Genomic DNA, 24756 nt, shown 5'->3' on the forward strand with positions numbered 1-24756 from the left:
ACTGCTGACGAGTCGACTGAGAAGGGAACAGAGCATTTCTGGCATATTTCTACAGCAGGAGACCCTGCTGAGGTGGAGTGCAAACCCACTTGCCCTCCAGCAGACCAGAGCAGCAGAGACTTCTGCTTCCTAGGTCTTTGTGGGCTAAATGGAGTCCACTCAGCAGGGCTGTTCAGGTTCACAGTTAGATTGCTGGCTTACAGTGCCCAGAGACTGCCTTGCAGCATTGAAAAAGTTAGTTCCCCTTGGCTTAGGTACAGCTGATCCTGCCTGTCAGCTGTGGGATAAGCTAGATGACCTTGCAAGACTTCTTTATCCAATTTTCTGTGGTTCTCTGACTCTCTTCAGTCTATGTCTTAACTTTGAGGTCATTCTTTCTTTCAAGGGCAAAAAATTGAATACTGGGCAAAGCTGAGTAAAACTGAGCAAGAAGTCCCTAGCTATAATAGTATTCACCAACTTGAGAGAAATTTGAAGTGTCTGTTTGACAAAAAAAAAGTCCTTTAATACAAAATCTGAATGCGTGCATTTTTTTGAAGTGGAAGATGCAAATATCCAGTGTGACATTTAAGATAGCAGTTCCCATGCACAGGGCATTTATTCCAAGAAATGTGGGATTCGTGGAAATTGTTCCCTTCTTATTTGGAAGTCCATGAAAGCACTGGTACAAAACAGGAAAAACAACACAATTAGCCCTGAGTATAAACACTGAAATCAGAGACAAATAGTGTGTTGTAGTGTCCTGTTGAAGAATGTTACTGTAAACTCAAAAAGGAATCAAATGAACAAGAGAGAGCTTTTTGTTGTTTCCTTTAGTGTTGTACCTGGTTTTCCTCTTGTTTTTAATTTGTCCTTCCTAATGCTGGGATTGTGGATGATGGATCTGCCATCCTGGTTAGTCTTCTGCTCAGGGTGTTGAACGTTTGCATATAGTTTTGTGTACAGTGTGCCCATGCAATTTCCATCAGAAGCAGGAAATGTTTATTCAAGTTCTGAGGGGTGGGACAGTTGCTGTAGTTTTAGGTAATTTTAAACAAACTGTTTGAGCATCCTGTTTAAATAGAGTTGAGTAATCACAGTTTTGTACTAGTTGCAAAAGAATTCCATACATGCATGATATGAATAAAATATCATCTTACAGAGCATACCAAGGTTGTGATATATTTATCTGACTTCTTGTGCAATAAAAGTTGTATCTTTGACTTCTGTTTTGCAACAAGTTTAATGGCTAAACATATTCTATTATGTAACAGTGGTCTACTAGAATATGAACGATTTTGTATTTAAATTTACCTGTATTTAATACACATATTAGTTTCCTTGATATTTTCAGTAGCCTCTGGAGAATCTGACTCAAATACAACTTTCTGAAATTGGGAGGAAAAAAGTATATTCACACAAAAGAACTTAGTTTAGGGATCTCTAGTGAGAATCAGGAAGAATTTGTTCCTAGCCAGTTGTATGAAAACATAAATGAAGGAAAAAATGGTAGTTGGAGTAGGCTGGTAAGATTTATCAATTGTGAATTTTACTTAAGGAATCCATGTTTGATGCCTTTCCTGAATTCTCTGATTTTAAATGTTCTAAGGATTGAGCTGGAAGACAAAAGCCAGTAGTGAGAAGATTTGTTCTCAGGCTTGTAGCATGGATGCACATCTCAGATTTGAAAGTGGGAGACAGATTGCATGATTTATTATTGTTTTGTAATATTTCAGTAATGAGGCTGTGCTGAACTGCATTATTGGGTCCCTCAGCTGGTAAGAGTCGTCTGAAAGGAAAAAAAAAAATGTTTGTACTCTTCAGATTGCAGTGATAATTGTACTTGACCTTATGTCTATCAATGGATTGTCTTTAAGCTGCAATCTAATGTTAATGAGCTTTTAATTGGAAAACAAACAAAAGACAGACAGGTTAATGACAGATAACAATTTAAAAAAAAATCTTTTAAGGGCTACACAATAATTAACGTAAACAATACATCAAAGTCTTTCCATGTCTAAGCTTTCATATGGGGTTTACGTAGAAGCTTGTTCCTCAACAATGGAATTATTCCACATCTAAACAACTAATAGACTGTATAGTGTCATCTGTTAAATCAAAACTGATTGGCTAGATTATCTGGTCTTACTAGTAGGAAGGTCTTGGTCATTAATCACACCTCCACAAAAAGGAGCTGAATTGTTTCTGTTATGTCCTGAGAGTTTATTACTGTTGATGTTTCTGGAAATCACCACCCTTTTCCCAATTAAAAACTTATACATTATTCCAAAAGAAACAAGAGGTAGAAGCTCTATCCAGTGGAACTCATTACATCTAAAAACAAGCAAATATAAACTGGTAGGGAGTGCACATCATATATGGGCTGATATTAACAAAACATACATAAATAAAACTAAAAATCAGAGAATGGTTTTGAAGAGGGAAGGTTATGGTAATAATCAGAATGAAGAGTAAATGATTAGTTAGAAGGATTTACTGTAGAGCTAAAGGGTGGCTATTTTGAATGTCAAGGAGGATGAAAAACAAAATTAGGGCACAATTAAAGGAGTGGAAAGAGACAGAACATGAAACAAGATTTCTAGTTTAAGTGACAAGTGTACTCAGTGATAGTGACAGAGACTAGAGGAGAGGTTGCTTTTAGAGTCCAGTTTTGAAAAACATAAAGCATGCAGAAGAGTATCTCAATTAAGAAAGTCAAGAGGTGAGACTGGAATAATGGAGATGTTAAGAGAGGCAGTTATGTATTCCGGTATAGTAGTTAAAGCCATAGTCAGAACATACTATGGAAATATAGAGTGAAGTTGAACTTTTTTTGTCTTGACTTCTAGCCTGTTTATTTCATGTCCGCTTTGCTTTTAAAATCTCTTACCCATGCTCTCTGCTCTGTTTTTCTTTCCTTTTATTATTTTAAGTATTCTCATTCAGCCATACCTTTTGAGAAATTCAAGGAAAAGCAGGTATGATTAAGGGCTAAAGTAAACCCTGTAAAAGAATCTAATTGCTTCAGAAAACATATTGGCTTACTCTGCAGTTTTTTTTTTCTTTATAGATGCCAAGAGAGGATTAATCTGTAATGTCTTTGTGATTTTGCCTTTTATTTCAGTTTATATAATGAAAGAGTTCCCAGGACTGCTTTATGTTTATTTTGTTCATCAAGACATACTTCTCGAATGTTATGAAAATGGAGTCCAAAAATAATGCAATCCAAACCAACCCCATTCAATTTTCTCTTGGAACACAATCAATGATAAAGTCATACCTTGTATCTCAGTTTTTACTGAGTAAACACTGTCTTGTCCCTTAATAATGCATAATTCTTCAGGGCGTTCACTTTATGTTCCCCACTTCAATATTTGAAGATATCCTGGTGATACATGTGGCATTATGATGCATATAATCTTTTGATCAACAAAAGACGGGGGAGTAGTTTTAAGAAAGTAGTTTTCATAGGGACTGAGTATATTTCATCAAAAAAGTTGGTACCTTGTAACGTTGAAACTCTGGCCTGCTGTGCATGTTGTGCATCTTATTGATTACCCCGTGTAAAATCAAATTCTTTCCCAGATTCTGTAAACAGAGAACAGACCTTTCAAACTATTTTTTTTCTGTGAATTCTCATTAGGAAGCTGAAATATGCACCCAAGAAAGCTGGAAAAGTAACTTGAAATATCAGTGTACAGCAGAAAAATGCAACAGCAGAGCAATTTCAGTCACTGAGCTGTTAATTCTGTTTTAGTAGGTATACTTGTGAAGAGGTCGTCAGCTAAGCTGCACAATCTGCCAGAAATACCCCTTCAAATTGAGAATGGGATGTGCATAATAAGGAAGATATGAAAGAGGGTAGGAGAGTTAGCACTCTTCAGCTCTGGGAATGGAGCTGCTGCTAAGCTTTTGCTCAGACTGTCTGATGACAAGATATTCTGCTAAACAATCCAGGTTAAATTTTCAGTTGCCTAAACTGGAAATGTCCTACATGGGACTGAAACAAAATAAAAGAACTTGAAATTTGAATTAAACACAATTTGTGATATTTAGAATTGGCAGTTAAATATCTGGTGAATGTCACAAAAAACATTTGTTCTATTTGGGTCAAACATAGAAGTATTTAATATAAAAGTGATATAATTTATATCCTGACATGTTAGGAAATGGCCCTGATCTCAACAGTTGCGTAAGCCAGCCTTTTCTTTTTGTGCACCGTCACTGGCTGTTGGAAGAGTGGTGGTATTACCGTTGGGAGCAGCAGCTCCCAGCTCAGTGGCAAGTTGACTGTTTGGGAGTCACAGCTGTAAGACACAGCATCAGTATCAGCATCGTTTTATACTTGTGATACAGGTGCAGCAAAACAGTAGCAATATTGGGAATGAGTTTGGCTGCACAGGGGAGTGTGAACTGCAGCTTCCTTTACCTGGCTGTGCCCACTCACGTCCAGACTGTTGACCTTGGAAAGGTTGAAATAGCAATGTAAGAAGGTTCAATTTCAACAAGTGATAGGAGAAGTTACTTTAGCCAAATGTTAGTCAGACACTCCCCAGCCTGCAGTCCAAATGGGTTTTGTACTCGAAACACTGAACTATATACATGTGAGAGAATCTAAGGCAACGTGTTGCAAAGGGACGCTCGTACCGCAACTGCTCTCTCTGTAGTGCAGTGATGAGGAGCCTAACGAAGGCCAATGACGGCATCTTCTTCTTAGGAATGTTGTATCCTCTTACGTTACATTACAGTACCAATATAGCTGTGCTTTTGACTGACTGTATCACAAAACTGACTGCATTTGGTGTTATCCTTAAACTCTGGCTTCTGAAATCATAAGACTATCTGAGAGCTGTCAGGTTTTCTTTTAAAAGCAAGGCTATAATTCTCATCAGTTCCAGAAAGAAGTCAGAGAAGACAGCACAAGGACCCATATTTTTGCTTAAAACAAGCAAAGGTGATATATAAAGGCTACACTAGTGTCAAGAGATCTGCACTATGATTATGAATGTTTCTTATCAGCAGTAGTGAGCATTGCAAAAAGAACAAAGGCATGGCTCTAAAGCTGTGCTCTTTTGGGTGTATGATACAGCCAGAAGCTTTGATGTTATTCTTTAGTAGGTTTTCCTTACTAAGGAATGGTACGAAAAATGTTGGAAAACGTACCAAAGTTGTTAGCAATGTTTTCCAAGAATGCCAGTCCACCTGGATCCTGAATTTGATCCAGTCTGGCAGTTTCTGTGTTCCCAAGATATGGGGGGAAAGGCACAAAGTTTTTTTTCTGCATCCTCTTTCTGTAATCAGCAAAAAGTCAGCCAAACATTTCTAGCCTCCTTCAGGAAACGTCCCTGATAAGTATAACATTTAGGCACTTAATGAGCAGGATTAATGCACATGCTTAAGTTTAAGGATATTTTTAAGTGCTGTGCTTTGAATCTGAGCCGTAGAGTAGGTGATTAAAGGCAAACAGCAAACATTTATGAATTTCTGGACTCATATATATAAACTATGTAATCTGCAGGCTTGGATTCACATGTGGGAGGTTAATTAACTTCCATCTTCTGGGTTTTTTTGCTTGTCCAAAACAATGCCACATCTTGTCTCCTTCAACCCAGCACACCAGACACCGTGAGCTAGAGCCAAACTGCAGTGTGACATGAAAGTTGGAGAGGTGAGCAGTTTGGCTCTAGCTCACGGTGTCTGGTGTGCTGGGTTGAAGGAGACAAGATGTGGCATTGTTTTGGACAAGCAAAAAAACCCAGAAGATGGAAGTTAATTAACCTCCCACATGTGAATCCAAGCCTGCAGATTACATAGCCAAACTTTGGTGAAGTCCCATGCTTACACACCTGTGTATTGTGTGACCAGAGAACAAAATGTTTGTGTCACATGAGCTAATGCAGAATGAAGAGTATATGCTCAGATCCATTTTCTGTGTCACATGAGAATTACCTCCACCACTGTCTAAACTCTTGTGCGTATAGATGTACGTACTTTACAGTAAGAAAATAAAGAATGTGGAAGTAGGCTTACAAACCAAGGGTGAACGGGCAAAGAATTGATGATTTAGGGCTGTTAGTACAGATTAGGGAAAACTGTGAAAACTTATAAGAAACATTTACAAAAAATAGGATCTAAGTTATATCAAGTGGACGTATGTCATTTCTTTGCTTACGCCTTCATCTGCATTGTCACTTTAGGTCATGAATGTTTCAAGGTGCCAAGCACACATTTAGTTTACTGGTGTTCTCAGTTCTGTTTCACTGAGTGCTTAACTTTTGGATGTTTTTTCTGAAACATGCCGAGGTGGGGTGATTGCCTGAGAATCTCGGTTGCCATTCTCAAGTAAAGTTCATTTCTAGTTCTCCATCATGGAATAAGGCTTGAAAACTTGAACTTTGAAGTGATAAGCATCAGAAGAAAATAAAAAAACTTGATATGTATTTTAATAATGTAATTATCTTTCATTATCGTATGAGAGTTTGAGGCAATTCAAAAAGTCCTGTGTAAGTGTTTGAGATTGTCAGTACTGGTTTCTATAGCTTAACAATTATGTTTTGTTTTTACATAATTTGGGAAAGATACTTTGCAGACAAAGTAGCTGGTAAGAGATTAGAGAAGAAATAAGGAGCCTGAAATTTGCCCAGCAGCCCTTCATTACTTGACAGAATTGACATATCTCTTCATTGTTATGGCTAAATTTGAAAAGAAACAGCATCATTTAAGTATCACCATTATTATGTAAAGTTTATTATAATTCCATATGTGTTTGATGTGTGTAGATTTGTGTGTGTGTGGCTTATTTACTACATTTTGATTCTATTCCTTTTTTCTCATTTCTCACTTTGAGACTCTTGTCTCGTTTTCTGTAGGTTTGGTGGATTTTGGTTGTCAGCTTTTCCTTTTTCAGAATTGTAGCATTTGTTTCTTTCATTTCTTGACGCAAATGCTGCAGTCGCCTAAAGCGTAGCTTCAAGCAATCCTTTGTGCAACTAAAAGAAATTAGCTAAATAGCACTGTTTAATTAATTTCAGGACCGCCTCTTTTTCGTCATGGAATATGTAAATGGAGGAGACCTAATGTTTCAAATCCAGCGCTCACGCAAATTTGATGAACCTCGATCCCGCTTTTATGCAGCAGAGGTCACATCAGCACTCATGTTTCTTCACCAACATGGCGTCATCTACAGGTACTTTTTTTTGATCAAAAATAAAGTATTCTTGAGGCTTGGGGCTGGTTTTGGCTGAAATCCTCTGTCTCCTAGCAACCAGATTTAGATTAGTGGTTTGTTCCAATTTGCTTACATAGAACTTTTTTTGGCTGTTTATCATTGAGAATGTTAACATTTGAATAGCCTCTGCAGCAGTTGCCAGCTGTGTGTGCCAGTTTTGTATTATAGTCCAAATAAAGCGGTTTTGAAAAAGCTTGGCACAGTGTGACCAAGAGGTGACCTTTCTGCAGATCGGCGCAATCTCATTGCTTTCCTCTCTGTGCCATAGATTTCCTCTCAGTTTTTAACTCCCTGCCACTTCCTGAGTTTGTTTGTCCTAGTTATCTCCACTCTAATACAATCGGGATGGTCGTTTGCAATGCTTTACTTATGCCCCTTCCTCTTGCCTGCTTGGGTGCAGGCTTAGACACAGGCGGGAAGCGGCTCTTTGCAGACAATTTTGATTTGCTTGCAAGTGCCTCACATCTATTCGAACCTCCTCTCTCCACCCCCCCCAAATCTCTGATCTTCAACACCCATGCACACACACAAAAAAAAAGTGCATGTTGTTGCACTGTGGTGAAGAATGCATTTAGGGATAGGCTTTTATTATTAAAAGGAAGGAATCACTTTCAAAACTTTCACTCTGATGTCAATGTGTTTATTAAGTCCTTTATCTTGTCATTTCACCCTTCCTCTCTCTTTTTATTTGTTTTTAGCAGCCTGTCATTGCTTGCAATAAATTCCGGCTTTCACAAGCAGAGTGCTTTTACAGGTTTTGTGATGCAGGTCTGTCCTGTCTACTGAAAATTCTGAGTTCTGTGGATCTAACTGAGTTTTGTTACTCTCTTGATATTCTCACCCTCTTTCAGGTTATCAGTTTTGATTTGGGGTAGTCATCTCAGGGACAGGCAATATCATATTTCTTAAGAAACATCAAGATGAGGATGTGGAATTTGTCACATCCCTGGATTCTTATTAAGGCTGCTTTCAAGACTACTAGAAATTGGAAGAAGTGAATTTTAAATGTTTAGTAACCAGGACTGAGTGGTAACTTCCATCAGAGGCCACTGGCTTTCCCACCAACTAGGATTCAAAGGGAAATGTCTCAGAGAAGGAGTCTCCTTTCCAGAGACATTGCAAACAGCAGGATGTTACATCTTCCGAGGAAAATAAATCTCTGTGAAAGAGGTCTTTCAGTCAAAAATCCAGTTTTCTTTAGAAAACTTTTTTGCTAGCTGCAGCTTTTAATCTTCATCTTTTATTAACACTGGTATGATATTTGCATACTGGGTTGGACTTTTGGCCCTACCACTTTGCACAGGTTTGTTTCCAAGTGCTGAAGATCCAACACATTTCTTACCTTTGCTGCCCATATCATATTTCCTATTTGTTGTCTGCATTTATTTCCAAAGCGATGTATTTGTACATTTAGATAGTAGTAGAACATGGCAACTTCGGAATTTATAAGTATTCATCATAAGGGAAACAGATAAGATTGGTACTTTAAAAAGTGAAGGATTTTGAGGATTTGTTTCCATAGAAAGACTTGAGGTAATTTCCTCTTCCTGAAAACTGGAGTTTAGACACTTTGTAATTAGCACTCAGTTTAGTGATTTCTGTGAACCAGGAAGAAAGTATCAGTAAAATGACCTTCCCCATGCTTTATATGAGTGTGCATTCATTCTCCCTCTTCCCTCCCTGCTCCCATCCTTTGACACACATCCTCTTCTCTCTCCTCTCTTTCTCTTTTCTCCCTCTGTTCCCTTGTCTTACATGTTGCTTCTGCTGTGTGTTGGCTCCTAGCTGCATTGAATCGCTTCGTGTGCCTGCGTTCTTTCTATGACTCTTTATCGTCAAAACACTTTGATCCCAAGAGAAATGTCATTGTGATGAGACAATGCTTTGTAATTTAAACTTTGCAAGATACTCTCAACTTCTGATTCAGAGACTATGCTGACATGTCTTTGGCATGCTACAGTAAAACACTAAAATTGTAAATGACTTGTTATATTGAGTGTATTATCAGAAGAGGCAAAAAAAGAGAAATAACATGAGTTGTAGGATGAAAGCAGAAACTAAAAAAAGCAACAGGAATAACATTAGGAACAGATTTAGTTGTATTCTGCTTTGACACAGGCTTTTGGATCTGGACATAGTTATGTCCGTAAGAATAAGTGATTTACCCAACGAGGGTATACAAAGAGCTTCAACAATTCATAAAATGTATATCTCAGTTACTCTATAAAATAAAAGTAGAAGGAAGAAGTTAGAGATTATCTTAAAAAAATTAATCGTAAGAAAATGTCACAACTCATTCATAGTGTGCCAGGCCCTGGGAGAATGCACTTGTTGATGTCAAGTGTATGTTAGAATAGTTGTCTTGCACAGAACAGTTTCAGCCTAATTATTCCATACCTCACTGCGTCATTTATTACAATGTTAAAAATGCATTGGGTTCAAGTCACTCCTTTACATCTCCAAAGCTCTTATTAGCTGGCAAACAAGGAAAGGAAAGGGGAAAACAAAGAAAAGAAAAAAAAAAAAGAAAAGAAAACCTATGCTACTGAATAACTACCATTCATAACTACCTAACATGCCTTCAGATATTTTAATAAAGAATACTTGTCTTCTGTGTAATTATATCTCTAGAAAAAACATTGTGGTGTGAAATTAATGGTTATTCTCCAAAGTGGGAAATGCTGCTTGTGTGGGCAATACTTCAAGAAAAGTGGGTAATATATAAATAAACTGTTTTATGGAAATGCGGGTTTCAAAATAGCTGCTATACCTTCTGATCTTTTTTCAGCCATGTATGTGGAAGTATTTGTTGGGAGCTAAACATAGTTATGTTTTTGGAAGTAAATAACTAGCTTTAGCTCATGCTTTGGCTTGTTGGTTAGATTTTTAGAAAGTGCTATGATGATACTAAATGATCGTCTTTTATAATAACTAGTTTATCCTCATTTCCCCTGAAGTTCAAAGAGAAAGCTAGCTCCCTGTTTGGCAATAGAAATTATTCTTTAAGTTCACTTCTTTGCAACTGGCCCAACAGTTGTTCTCAGACTCGTCCAATTATCTGCGTGTTCACTGGAATTACGTACCTCCCTTTTGTTTATCAAGTTTATGTTGGGAATAAAGATGAACCTCACAATTTTTATATATAAAGATGCTGCTGTTATTAAATGCATCTTGTATGATAGATAAACTTCAGGATAATTTTCAGTGTGGCATTTTTGAGGGTATAATGTTACTGTTGTTGTGTCAAGAACACCTCAACAACTTAATAAAAATATTTGCATTATACTTGCCACCTCCCCTCTCCTGGCATCCAGCTGTTCAGGCACATGTCAGACTGGGGCCTGATAATACAAGTAAAGTCAGTCAGACACTAGAGAAGTTTCAATCGCAGTTTTTGGCAGTTGTCATTGTTTGTGTTATGCAATTGCACCGCTTTTAAAAAAATGTATCCAAGCTTCAGGAATTAAGGGCTAGACTATGAATCTCATTTTGCCTGTGAGCTGAACTGGACTTTGAATTAGGTGATGAAAGGTTGTGGACTATGTTCACTGTCACCTGTCCCTGGAGTCTGGTATATTTAAAGTCAGTCATCGTCAGCTTAATATATATTCTCATGTAGGGAAGATAAAGCAAACTGGGCGTTAAGAAACTGCCAGTTCCGTACTCCCCTCTCGTACTTTCAACATTCCTGTGCACTTTCCACAGATATACGCAAATGTTACATGTTCTTGTTTCACCTGCAGTTGTTGGGCTGAGGACAGGAGTACCCAGGTGGGTGTCTCTGGCTTTCGTTGTAGGAGTTCAAGTGAGGTGGCACAAGTGGCCCTCTGGCCTGAAAAATATACAAAAAACTGTTGTCTCCCCAGGCAGGGACATCAGCACTAGAATGGGGTACCAATTCATTAACATAAATGCCAGTGTCCCCAGTTCATATTTGATTTAGGGAATAACTGTGTGAGCTACAACCCTTGTTTCAGTGAAGACCTGAAGGGCCAGTAGTTACACGTCGTGGGATCTCTGGCATGCTCCAAGACCATTCAAGTGGTTAAACGGGGTGCTCTCTCTGAAATACAAAAGAAGGAAACTGGATGTACACAATTTCAGTTCACCTGAGAGGATGCAAAATATCTTAACTGGGAAGTTAGTGTCGCTTGTTCTGGGTTAACTCATTCTTTTAGTTTCAAATGTAAGGTCTGGGAGATGTTGCCTTCAAATCGTACAGCACCTGGTCACAGGGGAGCCCTCATTCGTAACTATGGGGTATCATGTTCCTCAGCAATATGAAGTAATAATCCAGCCTGTAACTTGCTGTAGCTTTCTGAGGCTCTGTGCACTCTGTAATTAGTATGTTGGTCATGATGGATATATTAACACTGAATTGAGGAAAATGCGAATATAACTATGCTGATGCCAGTCCTTGAATACCTCCAGGCTTTTTCCATACACAAATACCCTAAGAACTTGTTTGAACACTAACTGAATTTTTCCTTGGATGATCAGCTTTCCCAACATTCCCGTTTATCAGGATAACTCACACCAGTGTGTCAGAAAGAAGAACAACCTAAAATTAAAAGCACTTTCATTAGTGTGTTTTTATGTGAAGTAAGAATATTTTAGAAAGTCTGACTTCACTGGCGGTTGTATGATTCAGTGCAACCTTGGCAGAGTAACGAGGAGTTATATTTACACTGATGAAAATGTTGCATGGTCAGTGGTTAACATGTTAAAAGTCATCATTCTCCCAAGTTGCCTTACTATGTTATTTCTGAGTGGCAGCAGCCAAATAAAATTCCCCTCCTCCCCCTTTTTTTTTTGGCTTTTTAAAATACAAAGCTAGACATGGAGCATTTTGGTTTACATTTGTTTTTAAATATGTAAAGATCATCTTATTGCAACACTAAACTTAAAGGTGAAATAGCTGATTGAGCTATGGTCCATGAAGGAGGGCAAGAAAGACCTAGTACCCTCAGACAGCATGTTCAGACCTAAGCACAGGAATATCCTAAACTCAAGCCCTTCCCCATATAAACTGCCTGTTGCAGGAGTCCGCTACAGAGAAGTTACAGTTCGCTTCTGGCACAAGTGAGCAACAAACTATTTCCATCACCTTAAGTAAAAGCAGAAAGCAAGTAGCGAATTGTACTGCTGTGTGTGTGTGTGTCTGAGTCCCAGTGTCTCCAGGGACTGCTGCCCAAGTCGTGCCACCTGACCAGTGCTCCTGGCCAGGTTTGTGCCCTGGGCCACATCCATGTTCTGCTCTCCCTGGTCTAGTTTCCAAAAGTGAGCATGAGCTCTGACGAGATTTTAGTCGGTGGCCTCCTGCCCTCTTTGCACTTTTTCTTGCTAGATCTAGGCAGGCCAGCCGTCATGAAACACATAAATAAGCAGGATATCTTCCCCGCAGGAAAAGGCAGTGGGCTGGGGTGGAGAGAAGCGGGGCCGAGGGAGATGAGAAGCAGGAAGAAGGGTTGGTTCCCAGGCTTCTGGCATTGGGACCGAGGGAGTCCACCCTGCCGTCTGCCCAGCTTGTGTATTGTGCTAAAGGCTGCGGTCGTATAGGAGAGCCTTTGACAAGGTTTCCAGCTGTGGAAGGATGAGTAAAGGCTGTGGGAATAGGATATGAACCACATGGTCTTGCCAACAGTAGAATGCTTTCTAAATTTCTACTGGGTTTGGAACATAAGAAGGTCCTCAGTTGGTTCTTGCGTGGGAGTTGGGTATGCGGAGGAGCAGTGCTGGGCAGTTAATATTTAGAAGGATAGAGCAGCACCATTGACCTCATTTGGGGAATGACAAGGTACTTCCAGGGGGAGTTCCCGGTAGCGAGGTCAGCATTGTTTTTTTGCTTCATGTTTATTTGGCGCAAGATTTTCTTGTTTAATGACTGTTTGTATAGTGCTGTATTGTGTAAATAAAGCTATGACCTTTACCTTCTGATAACAGTATAGGAGTGAGTTAATGTTAAATGAGAGAGGGCAGGGAGTGGGAATCTGCCAGGGTTAATGCCAAGTTTACATTCCTGTGAGGGCAGCCATGTTCCGGTACGCTCAGTAGAAAGGGTGACAGCGCTTCTTGACAGATAATAGCAGCAAAATGTTACAGAGCTTATTTGTATTTATTTCTGGGTGAATGTCAGTGATTTTAGATGATTGATGTTTGTGCTTTTATAACAGGAAGAAATGTGTGTTATCTTTCTGCATTTGATAAGATTTTAACTGAAAGAAACATACACAAAATAAAAATCAACTAGAGCTGCAGCACATGTAAAACTGAAATGTACTGACACAAGACAACCCCTGTAGTTTTCCTATGAGAGACAGCTTTGTTTCTACAGAAACACGTACACCAAACAAAATCATATTCTTCAAACAATTTTCTAACAGAAGAAAGAGAATGCTTTTTGTTTCATAGTGCATTAAAACTCTGAAGGTGCTTCCTAGATGTGATTCTGCTGCAAACAGACAAAAGTTAGGACTGAATTTTGCTGTGCCCTTCAGTCGTGTTTGTCTTCAAACAATGGAAAATATTTCTATAACCCAGTTGCAGAGGTGTTGAAACTATGTCATGTTAAGGGTGAGGCTTTGCCTTTTTGCATGCTATTGAATGCATCTGCCAAAATGTCACAGTAATACAGAGAAGTGCACAGCAAACATGGTTCTGAGGCAATAGGCATTTCACAAAGATTTTGTTGTGCACTTGAGATGCAACAGATAGGTTGGAGAGTAATGCAAACCGTTAGATGAAAACATGTAAGGAATTCTATTTAGTGTTTTTTAAATAACGATATCAAAAATACTAAATAACCTTAAAACAAAATTTGGATGATACACTTTGGTAAAGGCATTTTCATACAACTTTTTCCATCTTTTAGTCAGAACCTTGCTACTTTTGGCTCAAGGTTTGCATTTATTCTCTTTGCCCCCTCTTCCCCCTCCACTTTTATCCATCTCCTTGTTATAAAAGAGCTTATCACTTAGACGCTGCTCCAGCAAACATTTCTGCATGCAGATCACTGTACTCATAGGCTGATTTTGATTCAGTGAGACTATTCATATGCATGAAGTGTGCAGCTTCCTGGATGATTTGGGACCTTGGTTTGACTTTTCAGATTGAAAATGTGTTTATTTTAAAATAGAAAATCATCCCATTTGAGAATGCACTGTTATTAAAAAACATATGTTATTTTGCTTGCCATTGCAAAAGGCTGTGTACAGTGAGAATTTAGGCAATCTGAAGGCTAACATAACTGAGTTATCACTGAAACTTTTGAAAACTTTAAACCTGTTTAGCTGACAGGAGGTTAACTAAAATGGCCTAATGAACTAAAATGGAGAAAATACAGCCAGTAAGAACCCCAGCATTTTGGGGAGTGCATCAAAGTCTCTACTGCTACCAGAATAAACAGTGGTAGGATTACATCAGAAGGACCTTGGACAGACTAGGTGCAGTCTAAACAGGGGAATCAGAAAGTGGAACAAAAGGGATCAGGTGGCCATGACTGTGCTGAAAATGAGCAGAAAGGTGAGGGGTAACAAGGGCAGAGTGGTAACGAGTCACTTAACTTACCTTCTTGTGTCAGAAGTAATGCCTGCCCCTCTCCTCAGCTGCCAGTGTTTCATGGAGTCCAAACAAGCAGCTTCCTAGAGCATTGGACAGTGGCAGAAAAACAGTCTTCATCATTTCAGCAGCATTGAGTACGTGTGGAGGAGGCAAATGTGGAGCAGAGCTAAGCAGTAATGGCAGTGAGGCCAAGGCCAGCTTTTACTGAGATGGGAGTTTGTGTGGTTTCTGCACTGTGATACACCCAGGGATGGATGGCACCAGGGAGAGACACTCTCCTGCCACCACCAAATTGACTTCTGACCCCCCCACGACCACTTATGTAAAAATTCCTACAGTAACATCCAGCTTATGAGGAGAAGCCCAAGCAGCACTTCTTCTCACAACGTACACACCAGATGGGCCTTCACTTCTTGCCTCCTGTTTCTAGAATTTGTTTGCAGTAGTCAGTCTTGCAAAACAGCAGAGAGAGAGAAAAAATAAAGGGAAGAGGCCAGAAATAATGCCAATACTTACACAGGTATGCTTTTTCCTCCAGACTTTTCCTTCTGCTGATGTATGGAAGTCACAGAAAATACTGCTCTTCAAAGCATGTCAAATGCAAATAGTACGTGCAGTTGTGTACATTTTTAATGTAGATTTGACAGTGGCATTCTTCACAAGGTATTCTAGTCTTAAGGCATGTGATAGCCCCTTCAAGGAGAGGGAAGGATGGGGGGGCTTCAACAGTAGATAGCCAATACAGATGCTGGTATGAGTGCACCTTGGTATGAAACTGAATAATACAGAAGCAATGCCCTAAAAAAACAGCCAAAGAAAGCTTGGTCATGAATAACCTGAACTGAGGAACTCCATGTGTTCAAAACATGGAATATTAAGGATAAAATTAAGTAGTAACAAATAAACATTATAGCACTTCACCAGGTATTTACTTGATTTATTATAGGGTTTCCAAGGGAGATCCTATGGTCTATTAAAAATGCCTAAATATATTCTAACAAACACAAATAATGAGTCAGATGGAATTGCTATGGTCAATTAAGTGGGTAATGGATATTTTAAAAGCTTCCAAACATCAATAAACCTGAAACAGCTCTAAAGGAGTACTTGTAGAACAGAAATAATATGCACTTAAGAAACTGCCTGAGTACATATTTGCCTAAACTCAGCCACCAATAAGAGAACAGCAAGCATTTATGGTTCTGTATACTGAGGGCATAAAAAGGCATACCAAATGCGTGCCAGTTCATTTGTTGATAATCTGTAATAGGTCCAAAGGGGCCATAACTATTATAAAGAGGCCCTGATTCTCATTTATATTAAAGTCTTTAAATACCTGATAGCATAAAAGGATCCTCAGACTGTGAATGGGGGAAGCAGACAGCAGCTCAGCAGGATGCCCCTTGGCATGAGGCTGAAGGCAGTCCTTTGCAAGGTAGTTGAAGCTGCCTCTGCCAAAACTCTCTGAGCTGGTTTCAACAGACACTGAGGGAGAAATGCCCAGGGTGGAGGTGAGAGAAACCCTTTGGACAACACTGGGGTTTAGGCAGGTTCTCTTTTCATCTTTTGAAAATTCACAAAACAAAAAGGAGGGGATCTTTCGTCAGCCTCCACGAGATCATAGGTAGTGGTACACTTGCACACACAGTAGGACAAATGTTCTGATTTTCTGTGGATGACCCGAGAGGAGAAGGATTTGGCTATGATTTTTAAAACATCTGCAGATTGAGTAGAAGTTGTTCTGTCCATGAGCAGAAGAGTCAGAATAAATTTTGAAACAGCGTCCTGGAAATTCTCTATGTGGTAGTAACAACAAAACATTAACTATATTAGTGAGCTACAGCTTATAAAGCCAGAGATAATTCGGTGACAAATCTGGTATAAGACATTACCTCTACAACCTTTTCTCCCCTGGTTCAGCTGTGGATGCTCTTAGTTAGGCCAAGATAATTGTCTGTATAAACCTAATCTGAGAGATTTAGGCTAAAATCCAAAAATCCTGCCATAGAAAATGGGTTTATTTTTTACACACTTTATTTAATAGGATCCATGTAGAGAGTAATCACAGTTATGTTTGCCTAATTACAGTGATAGTAGCATGGGGGTATGAAAGAAAGTGGATGATGCCTCGGGCAGAGTGGGCAGTAAAGGATTGAACTGTGTCATTGCTAATGGAGTACTTAATGTCATCATTTGAAGTCTGAGTCTGGGTTGAGAATCATACCGTAGTGCCCTTAATATTTCATTTGCTATGCTATCAAGTCTTAACGCAATGCTACAAATTGGCTACAGAAACTCTAAACTAATATCCACATTTGTTTCAGGGTTGGGCAACATTGAGTTTAATATATCGTATACATGTCTTTGGGATATAGCACAACTTCTGCACCTTCTCTCCCATTTTCTTTTACAAGTGTTTTGATAATCTTTCTCAGATTCATTTGTTCATTCATTTTTATTTGGAATTCAGAATGTGGTAATACATAATAAAAATATGTTATAAATGTGATTCTGACATGACATGGGTCTATAGAGGCTGCTACCTGATGTATGAGACTGATTCTTTAAAAATAGTGATTCTCATTTACAGTAAAAGCTGTTTCTGACACTAGAAGAGCAAAACAATTTTACAATGGAATTCAGTTGTACTCAGTGTGTTTAGTTTAAGGCTGTCAGAAGGATGCAAAAAGACTTTATTGAACATTATAATTTAATGAAACTTTATGTAAAATAGTTCTTCTGTAAGCTGTATAATTAGGTTTCCTGCTACTCTTTGCCCACATAACTATCTGAGAGTTTTATAGGATAATTTCTGATCTTGTCAGAGCATAGAGACTGCTTAGCAGGTCTCTGAAGAGAGACCTAGTGGCTGAGCACATAGAAGTTACAAAAATTCCTCAAGCTCAAAATACTTTTTTTTTTTTAATGTTGACAAAATTGTTCAAGAACAGCCCACTTTGGTCAATAGTTTACATTGTAATCCTAGTGAAGTCGGTATTTACATGCAATGACTCCCCAGTAAGTACCAAATGTTAGAGATTAAAATAAAGTTTTAGTCTCTTGAATCTTGTATCCAGAATTGCCTCTCTTTTTTTTTCATTTGGACTGGACTATTAGGCTCTTCTCTGTAGCCTCTCTGTCTTTACAGCAGAAGGTAAATTGGTATAGCACTCTTTGCCAACCTTGATATTGGCAAAAGTGAATACGCTGTAAATTTCCTAAGTCATGCCATGTTTTATTTCATGTGAGTAACCCATGAGTCATTTTTCCATACCATTCATATTCATTAAAAATAGTGGGGTGCTTTGTATAAGTAGATTTTAAGTGATGATATTGTATGTTGGCACTACAGCCGAAGTAGTGTTCCCAAGCGCGTGTTTTCTGGAGAAGATGGGGGAAGGCTGCAGGAGCTTAATTTGAAACAATGCTGGAGCTGAAAGTTCATGCACAAGACAAGATTCTCTAGGAATGTGTGTGCAGCTTTCTGGCAAAGGTTGGGAGCGAAAGTAATTCGATTTTGCTACACAATCGTAATTTTAAAAGAGTGTCTTGTAAAATATAGTTCTCTGTATTAACATATAGAACCCTTTTTAATTACAAGCAAGGTTTGGAGTTGGAACCATCAGTGCAAAGCACAAGCTTCTATGGCCTCTGTCTGGAAGCAACATTAGAAGTTTATTTTATGTATAGATCAACATAGAAGGGCAAGCAACTCCCATTTTTCAGGCATCTTCTTCATACTTTACAGACAGATAATAAAGATTCTTAATTTTGCCAGAATCCCTCCAGTGCACTAATCTTCCATCAAACATAACAGAAAATTGTTGATTCTACAGAATTTTGAAAGAGACAAATCTATCTGTATAACAGAACGCTTTTAGAAGGTTAAAAAACAAAATAGATTTAACTCAGTTTTTACAAGAATTTCTGCAGAAAACTGTTAAATTGCTGTTGACTGCTGCTGTTTCAGTCCTTGATAAATACAGCAGGGTTAGAAAAGGTTTTTAATTCAGAGCCTACATACCCTTCCCAAGTTCAGACCACGTGATTGTGTAAAAAGATGTTTAGGTATGTGAACTATGCTACTGAAATCAGAATAGAAGTAGAAATTATTAAAATCTTTCTTCTAGTGATTCCATATAAGTAAACATTTTGTTGGAAGCAACATTCTTGATGAGTTACATCATTTCATTTATGCTATATAATTTATTTAGTCCATTCTGCGTAATATTACGTGCACCACTCTGTGGAAAGGCTTTCCATAAAAAGACCCAAGAGGACGAACTGAGACCAAAGTGAGATTGGAAAAATATCAGTGTCTGTACAAAAGTTCACTGCAGAGGTTTTTTTTTTCCTAAGAAAGCATTTTTCTCCATGGAAACATGATATGGAGCTTTAACAGGAGTCTGCTTACTGCTAGGAGCTGTGTTTCTTCCCTGCTAAGGGCACCCTTTAGAGCATAGGGAAGAGAATTCTGATAAATTTCTTTTATAAAAAGAAATGCTGTAAGTAAAAACCTTCAGCAGCCCTTCTCCTTTACACTTTCTGGGCATCATAAAGCTGCAGAGGGCCTTGGCTAGTAAAGAAAAGGCACTGGAATGTCAGTACATGCTGGTGCTGACTTGGTCAGGATATGCTCCTAGTCACCTGGGTTTGGCCATTTTATTGTATCCAACATGTTGTGGTTGCCAGACTAAAATCTTTTTTTTTTTTTTAAACATCTTCTTTAAAAGTCTACAGAGTGTATAGAGTTCACTCAAAGAAATGAAAGAAAAAGAAGACCAATTCAAGTTATAAAGTAGGTTTCCAGCATTGCCACCATTTTTTCCCTGAATCTAATGATGGTTTTGTCTGTTCCTGATAGAAGCATAAAATAAGCATTGCTGAGGATGTAAAAGATTTGTGCTACCTTTTAGAGCAGATTGTAATATTTTAAGAGCTCTTCATCTTCCTTGTGTGTTCTCATCTTTGAGTATGCTGAAGGTCTGGTCCCTTGGCTGAAAATGGGGGTTTATGTGAGTGTCGTTAGTTTTCTTTTGATAAACAACTTCAACTGAATTAAAGAGAACCTTTACTAAAGTTTTGAAGCTAGAAAAGGGGTGGAGGGCAAGGGAGAACAGGACTTAAGGTGAGCTTTGGAGGCCATCTGCTAGCACCCAATAGCCTCTACCATGTACATCTGTGTTCAGTAGCTAGATATCAAGGTTGCATGATGAGTTGGCTTTCAGCGTTACCACAGTGCTCAGGCAGGCTGCTCCTCTCCTTTACGTAACAGAACTGGACCAAAGCACAAGGTTTTCTTAGTAGCTGCTGGGAAAACACGTCATACTTTTCCCTTCTTCACTGAGTCAACAGTACACTTGGAACTGGTCGTTTCTGAGGGAGGCGTCGACATTTGTGTTACAAGTAAAAGAATATCATTTGGCATTCACAGAAGAAAAAATACTTTTTCTCTAGAAAAAGAATAGGGTCAGAGCACAGGACAGGAATGCTATATATCTTAAACCAGTCTGTATTTAGTGTGACAGTGGGATGACAATGTATAGGATTGGATCAAATTAACTTATGCTATTGTAGCTTTGACTTTTCTTTGTCATTTCAAAATTTACACTTGATCTTAATAGGCAGCACGATGGAAACAATAGGCTTCCAACTGAGGGAAGTTTTTGGCCCAATATTGTGATTGTGAATGAAAACTCGTCTCCCCCGTTGGACTTATATCATACTAAAATAATATCGGTATTGTTATGCAGCATGAGGTTGATCGACCTTTAGGCTAGGGGAAGTGTCAGGCTAACAAGTTAAATGCCATTGAAAACAACTATATAAATCATAAATTCAAATTGACCTGGTTTATGCATCTATGATTTAAGGAAGAAAATCAAAGATGTGGGATGAGATCCAGGACTTAATATCTGAAAGAAAGAGAATAAAGTACTCAACTTTAGTTGATTAAAGATAGTCTGATCCTGTTTTTCTCTGGTGTCTTGACCTTAGTAAAGTTCACTTAGTATGTAATGGAAAAAACAACTGGTTTGATAGCAAAATACAGGAAATGCCTTCAATCATGGCTGATTACAGTAGCAGCTTTTCTTCTGTTGTTTTCATTTTTTTAGAATACTCTTTCTATACGCCCAAAACAATGTAGAATAATAATGCTTTGGAGCCCTTTATTTGGTGTGTCCGAGTAGAGCAATTAAATATCTGGCTTTTTGATGGATATGCGTGTTGGGAGTTTTTGCAGTCAGGAGAGTGCCATAGGACATAAGTGAGAAAAATTAAGAATTATTACAGAGCATAACTTCAAAGCCTAGCAAATTGTGTGTGTGTGGCAATTCCACTATGAGTACCAAGACAAATGAATGCAGGTCTTATTTTTAAATATGCCTTTGTTTGGCTTTCTTCTGCAAAAATGAAAGTTTTATAACTAATTTGAATGAAATCTCTATCTGGAAGATAGGGAGCCGGGAAGGAAGCAGCTTATACTGAATATACACAAAGGCTCAGATTCATCTCACCTAGCTTTAGGAATGCAACTGAAGCTTCCAAGTCAGGATCCTGCTTGGCCTGGAGTGCATTTACAGTCAGTGGAGAACGATAGGCTTCTTTAGGGAGCTGTGCAGCCCACATGGTCCATGAATCATCTGTTCGGAGATATCTGTGTAGAAGGCCACGGAGGGAGCCTGGGGCAAACCATGGTACCTCATTTAAACCCTAATGTCAGGTGGGATAAATCTGGGTCTGAATCCTGGAAAATACTGGAAAGAAAATTACCATAAAACCAGAGCAAAATGTTTCAGAGCTCCAGTTACTTTCTTATTTAAGGTAAATTTTAAAAATGGGTGGAATGGTCATGATAACATTATATCCTTTTTTTCTGTCTTTCCTATTGCCTGTATAAGGCAGCAATATATCCTTGTTGTGGGTTGTTAAGAATTACAAGGCTTCATTGCTGACATAGCTGGATGAGAACTGCTACAGAAATGCAAGATGCTACCTGGATAGACCTGCATTTGTTGGCTGTATGTTTTTCTATGCTATGTAAGAAAGCTTCACTCAAAAATGGGAAAGAGAAAAAAGAACTTCAGTCTTTTCAGTTAGCCACAGAAACTGTATGCCTGAAACCCGAGTACTCTTCTCTTTGTGTTTGCATAATTTGTGTTCCATTGTTCAAATGATAGTGACTTTGTCATCCTACCTACTAAGTCACTGAGAAAAGAAAAAACAACACATTTTTGGTTTCCAAAGAAAAACTTTTGAACAGATCCAAACTTAATTAGTGTGTCTGCTGATAAACTTGCTTTCTAAGGTTCTAGTAACATTATTTCAGAATTGAGTTTTCAAAACTTGATCTGACAAGCTTTTCTAGCTTCACACCATCCTTTCACTGTCTTTCATCAAGTGGTTTTATCAAATAACGATTTAGTACTGTTTTGTTTAAAAGGATTATAGACATACATAGTAGGCACTTTTAGTTTGCGCTCCGCCTAATCTATTGTTATAATACACAATCTTATTTTTATGTTATTTGAGTTATAAAAATAACAGCACGAAGCATTGAACCTCACAGAGTAGAATACCGCAGCTTGAGTCAGTCCTTGGCTAAGCCCAGGGACCTCTATTGTCTTCAGTGGGATCACCGAGGTGTCAGTGAGGACAAGGTTTATCACATTACATATTTAGCAATGACTTAACACATAGGCTTTGTAGCGGAGGCTGAAACAGTAAATATCATTAGTGGTAGTACAGATTTCACCTTGTCATTCCCAGCCTGAATACATAGAGCCAGTTAGGAATTTTTCAGCTAAAGTCTTCAAGAAAAAAGTTAGAAAATAGTGTTTTTAACCAAAGTGGAGACGGTGAAAAAGAAAGAAGAAAATCCCTGAGATAAGTGTTAGTAACCTTAATGCCAGGGCACTCACATGCATGGTGGGGGACCAGGACGACCAGGCAGCTCAGCCTCAGTTCAGAGCCAGTCTCTAGGATGAGGACACTGTCCTAAGCACCAGGCCATTGGCTGTTTGCATGCTACTTTCACAAAAAGTTTTGAACAGTCTGTGTTTTCACCCAGCGTGAAACACAAATGGTTTGTAAAATCTCAAGAAGCCTTACAAAATGCGAAAATCATTTGCTATCTAGTTTAGCTGCAAGTTTCTGAGGCAGATGGCTTGTCCTATACGATAGGCCTAACATGAAGCCAGCTCCATTCGTGACAGTTCTTATTTGTTACAAAAATTTCAGGCCTGTGGGCCGTGGGAAGGCAGAGTTGCCACTGGGATCCAACACAAAACTTGTCTAAATCAGGGCTTTGGCAGCAGGCTAAGTCAAGAGGCACAGCTGTGGCACTACATCCCATTCCTGCCTCAGGCTCATGGAAAAATTGTTGCATTCCCAGGTAGAGGTCATGGAAGGATGAAGTTTATAAAGCAGTGTGATGTGAATGTAAAAGGCACCCTTCTCTTGAAAAAGAGAGACCACTCCCCTCTGTGCTTAGCCAATTTTTTAGAATGTTTTACATGATGCATATTTAAACTTCTACGTATTTCACTTATGTTTGCAAATAAAAACTTGGAAATAATAAGAAAGGAAAAGCCACACAAAGGAAAGCTGTTAAGTATGATATATTTATTTGTCTGCACATTATTTTAAGGAAACTCAGCATAATAAGATAAGCAGATCAGGCACTGTAATGTCCTAAGCGGCTACCGACAATTGTAATAAAGTTTTGGTCAAAGCCATTAAAAGCCATATATAGAAATTATTTTATAGAAAACATTTTTATGCTACCAGAAAAGTAATCGGTTTCCTTAAACTACTGAAAAGGAGTATTAAACCTTTGTTCAGTGCGTCATTAAGACATCAGTAAATAGTTAGGGCCACATGATGAACACACGGCCTTCTTTTCCATCTCAGGACCTTGCTGACCAGAAAGTTTTCTCAATGGTAGACATTGCTGGAGCAGCCGATGTTATACATCATGCAAGCCATACTTTTGCCTTGTAACGACTCGGGTTTACAGAGCCATAGATAGCAATAGTGTGTTTGTCGCCCTCTGATGTCCTTGGCGGGTAGATAGCAAACTGCCTTTTGCTACATCCCTCCTCCTGTCTCTGCCACTCCCTTGTCCACAAGATATTTGTGCAAATGGCAGAGTGATGGACGTTGTGTTATATAAGGAAAGTAAACGTGTGTGTTTTTAAAAGTAAACATGCCTGACAGAGAGTGTCACTATGGTCACATTAAAAGTCACCGTTTCCCATTAATGTTTACCCTATCTGAACTATCACGGTTTTCTTTGATGAAAAGTAGCTATAATATCTCTGACTTTATTTGAAACCAAGTCTGTGTGCTCTTAATTCATGTGCCACTAGCCATCATACATACTGATACACACTAGTATAAGGTGAATTCACTTTATTCCAAACCTGGCACTGCTGAAAAGTAGCAGTTTTCAAATCTGCACAGCAGATTTTTCTGTATATCGCTGAGTACGGCTCTACTATAGTTTTTGTGATAGATAATGTCTTTATGATTTGATAATACCGAGTAATGTAACAGTGACAAAGAAAATGTATATCATAAATCCAGTAATTATTTAATGGGTCAACATAAAAGCAAAGCAGAGAAAATTCCAAGACTTTCAGATAAACACAGGCAAAACTTCCTGAGATCAACAACAGCAATAAAAGCAGCAGAACCATCTTTTTCTCACTGTTAGACTTACTCAGGTTTCTTCCTACTCCCTCCCGCTAACAAAAACTGCCCTACTGTCATGAATCCACTCATAAGCATGAATAGTCCAGTGGGTGTCCTATTTCTTACTCCGTAGATGGGGGAGGTCACATCAACTGGTAGAACGTGACATCCAATGATGCTGCTATTACTGCATGTTTATGCTCAGTAACATCAGAAAGTATGGGATCCTTCTTTCCTGCACATTTTCTCAAATGGGAAAAAATGATATTATTATTTTGTGTTTTCTTAGAAGT

The 24756-nt window shown here is 38.6% G+C and overlaps 1 protein-coding gene across 1 annotated transcript in view; it reads left to right on the forward strand.

The window, feature by feature from the left end:
- PRKCE (protein kinase C epsilon) overlaps positions 1-24756 on the forward strand; it is a 308151-nt gene that overhangs the window by 247985 nt on the left and 35410 nt on the right. Inside the window, exon 11 of the mRNA XM_068425548.1 lies at positions 7011-7165. Within this exon, the coding sequence (XP_068281649.1) occupies positions 7011-7165 (155 nt within the window). The remainder of the gene's footprint in view (positions 1-7010; positions 7166-24756) is intronic.

The sequence above is a fragment of the Nyctibius grandis genome, chromosome 1, assembly GCF_013368605.1.
Source record: "Nyctibius grandis isolate bNycGra1 chromosome 1, bNycGra1.pri, whole genome shotgun sequence".
NCBI lineage: Eukaryota > Metazoa > Chordata > Aves > Nyctibiiformes > Nyctibiidae > Nyctibius > Nyctibius grandis.